Source organism: Poecilia latipinna, unplaced genomic scaffold (assembly GCF_001443285.1).
Source record: "Poecilia latipinna isolate Pla-1442-1.1 unplaced genomic scaffold, P_latipinna-1.0 Scaffold475, whole genome shotgun sequence".
Taxonomy (NCBI): domain Eukaryota; kingdom Metazoa; phylum Chordata; class Actinopteri; order Cyprinodontiformes; family Poeciliidae; genus Poecilia; species Poecilia latipinna.
Genome location: NW_015113091.1, coordinates 78,672 through 79,512, shown reverse-complemented (window position 1 = coordinate 79,512; position 841 = coordinate 78,672). Strand labels below are relative to the sequence as shown.

General features: G+C 56.4%; 1 protein-coding gene across 2 annotated transcripts in view; it reads left to right on the top strand.

Annotated features, from left to right (window-relative positions):
* cfap61 (cilia and flagella associated protein 61) overlaps positions 1-841 on the top strand; it is a 29,601-nt gene that overhangs the window by 21,097 nt on the left and 7,663 nt on the right. For both annotated transcript variants that reach the window (XM_015039524.1, XM_015039525.1), the window contains one exon: positions 360-687. In XM_015039524.1, the coding sequence (XP_014895010.1) occupies positions 360-687 (328 nt within the window). The remainder of the gene's footprint in view (positions 1-359; positions 688-841) is intronic.

Sequence of the window (841 nt, the reverse complement as noted above, 5' to 3'; positions counted from 1 at the left end):
CTGGACCGGTTCTGGACCGGTTCTTGCTTTTCAGAACTAGCTTAAACGCTGAGCCGGACCCTCTGAAGGTTCTGTTCAAGTTTCAGAGTGTTAGCAGCTGTTAGCTCAGGGTGTTAGCAGCTTTAGCTCAGGGTGTTAGCAGCTTTAGCTCAGGGTGTTAGCAGCTTTAGCTCAGGGTGAAAGCAGCTGTTAGCTCAGGGTGTTAGCAGCTTTAGCTGCTGTTAAATCTTACATCTTTCTGGTGTAAGACTTAAACTTTAGGTGAATTTTGTGTTTTCATGAACTAGAATCCAGAATTATCTGAATGAAAGGATTAGAGATATTTTCTTCTTCAAGATGCTCTTCTCGTCCTGCTGCAGGTGTTCCTCAACCTGTCCAGTGAGGGAGTGGACTATGACTGCTTCCACAGCATCAGTGGCTGCTTCCTGCCCTTCGATGGCCGCCTTGTGATTAACAGCCGCTTCCTGACAAGCGACGCCTCCATCTACGGCGCCGGCCCGCTCACCAGGTTCTCCTGCAGCTACTACGCAGACGAATGGTCGCACGCCAACTTCAGCTCCCGAGACGTGGGCCGCAACGTGGCGGCGGTGCTGCTGGAGCAGCTGGACCCGAACCGGGAGGCACCGGTCGACCCGCCCTCCGAGCCCGAGATGCTCATCCCGCTCTACAGTCGGCCCAGGATCCGAGGTCCGTTTCCCACGTCCTTTCAGAACGTGTCCAGGGTCTCTGCGTCGGGCGGGAAAGACGAGCTCTCAGCCGCCGACGCGCCGGCGGCTCAGAGCGCCACTAAGGCCGCCAACAACAGCCACTCGGCGCCGGCCGTCTGCCACGCAGCAACACG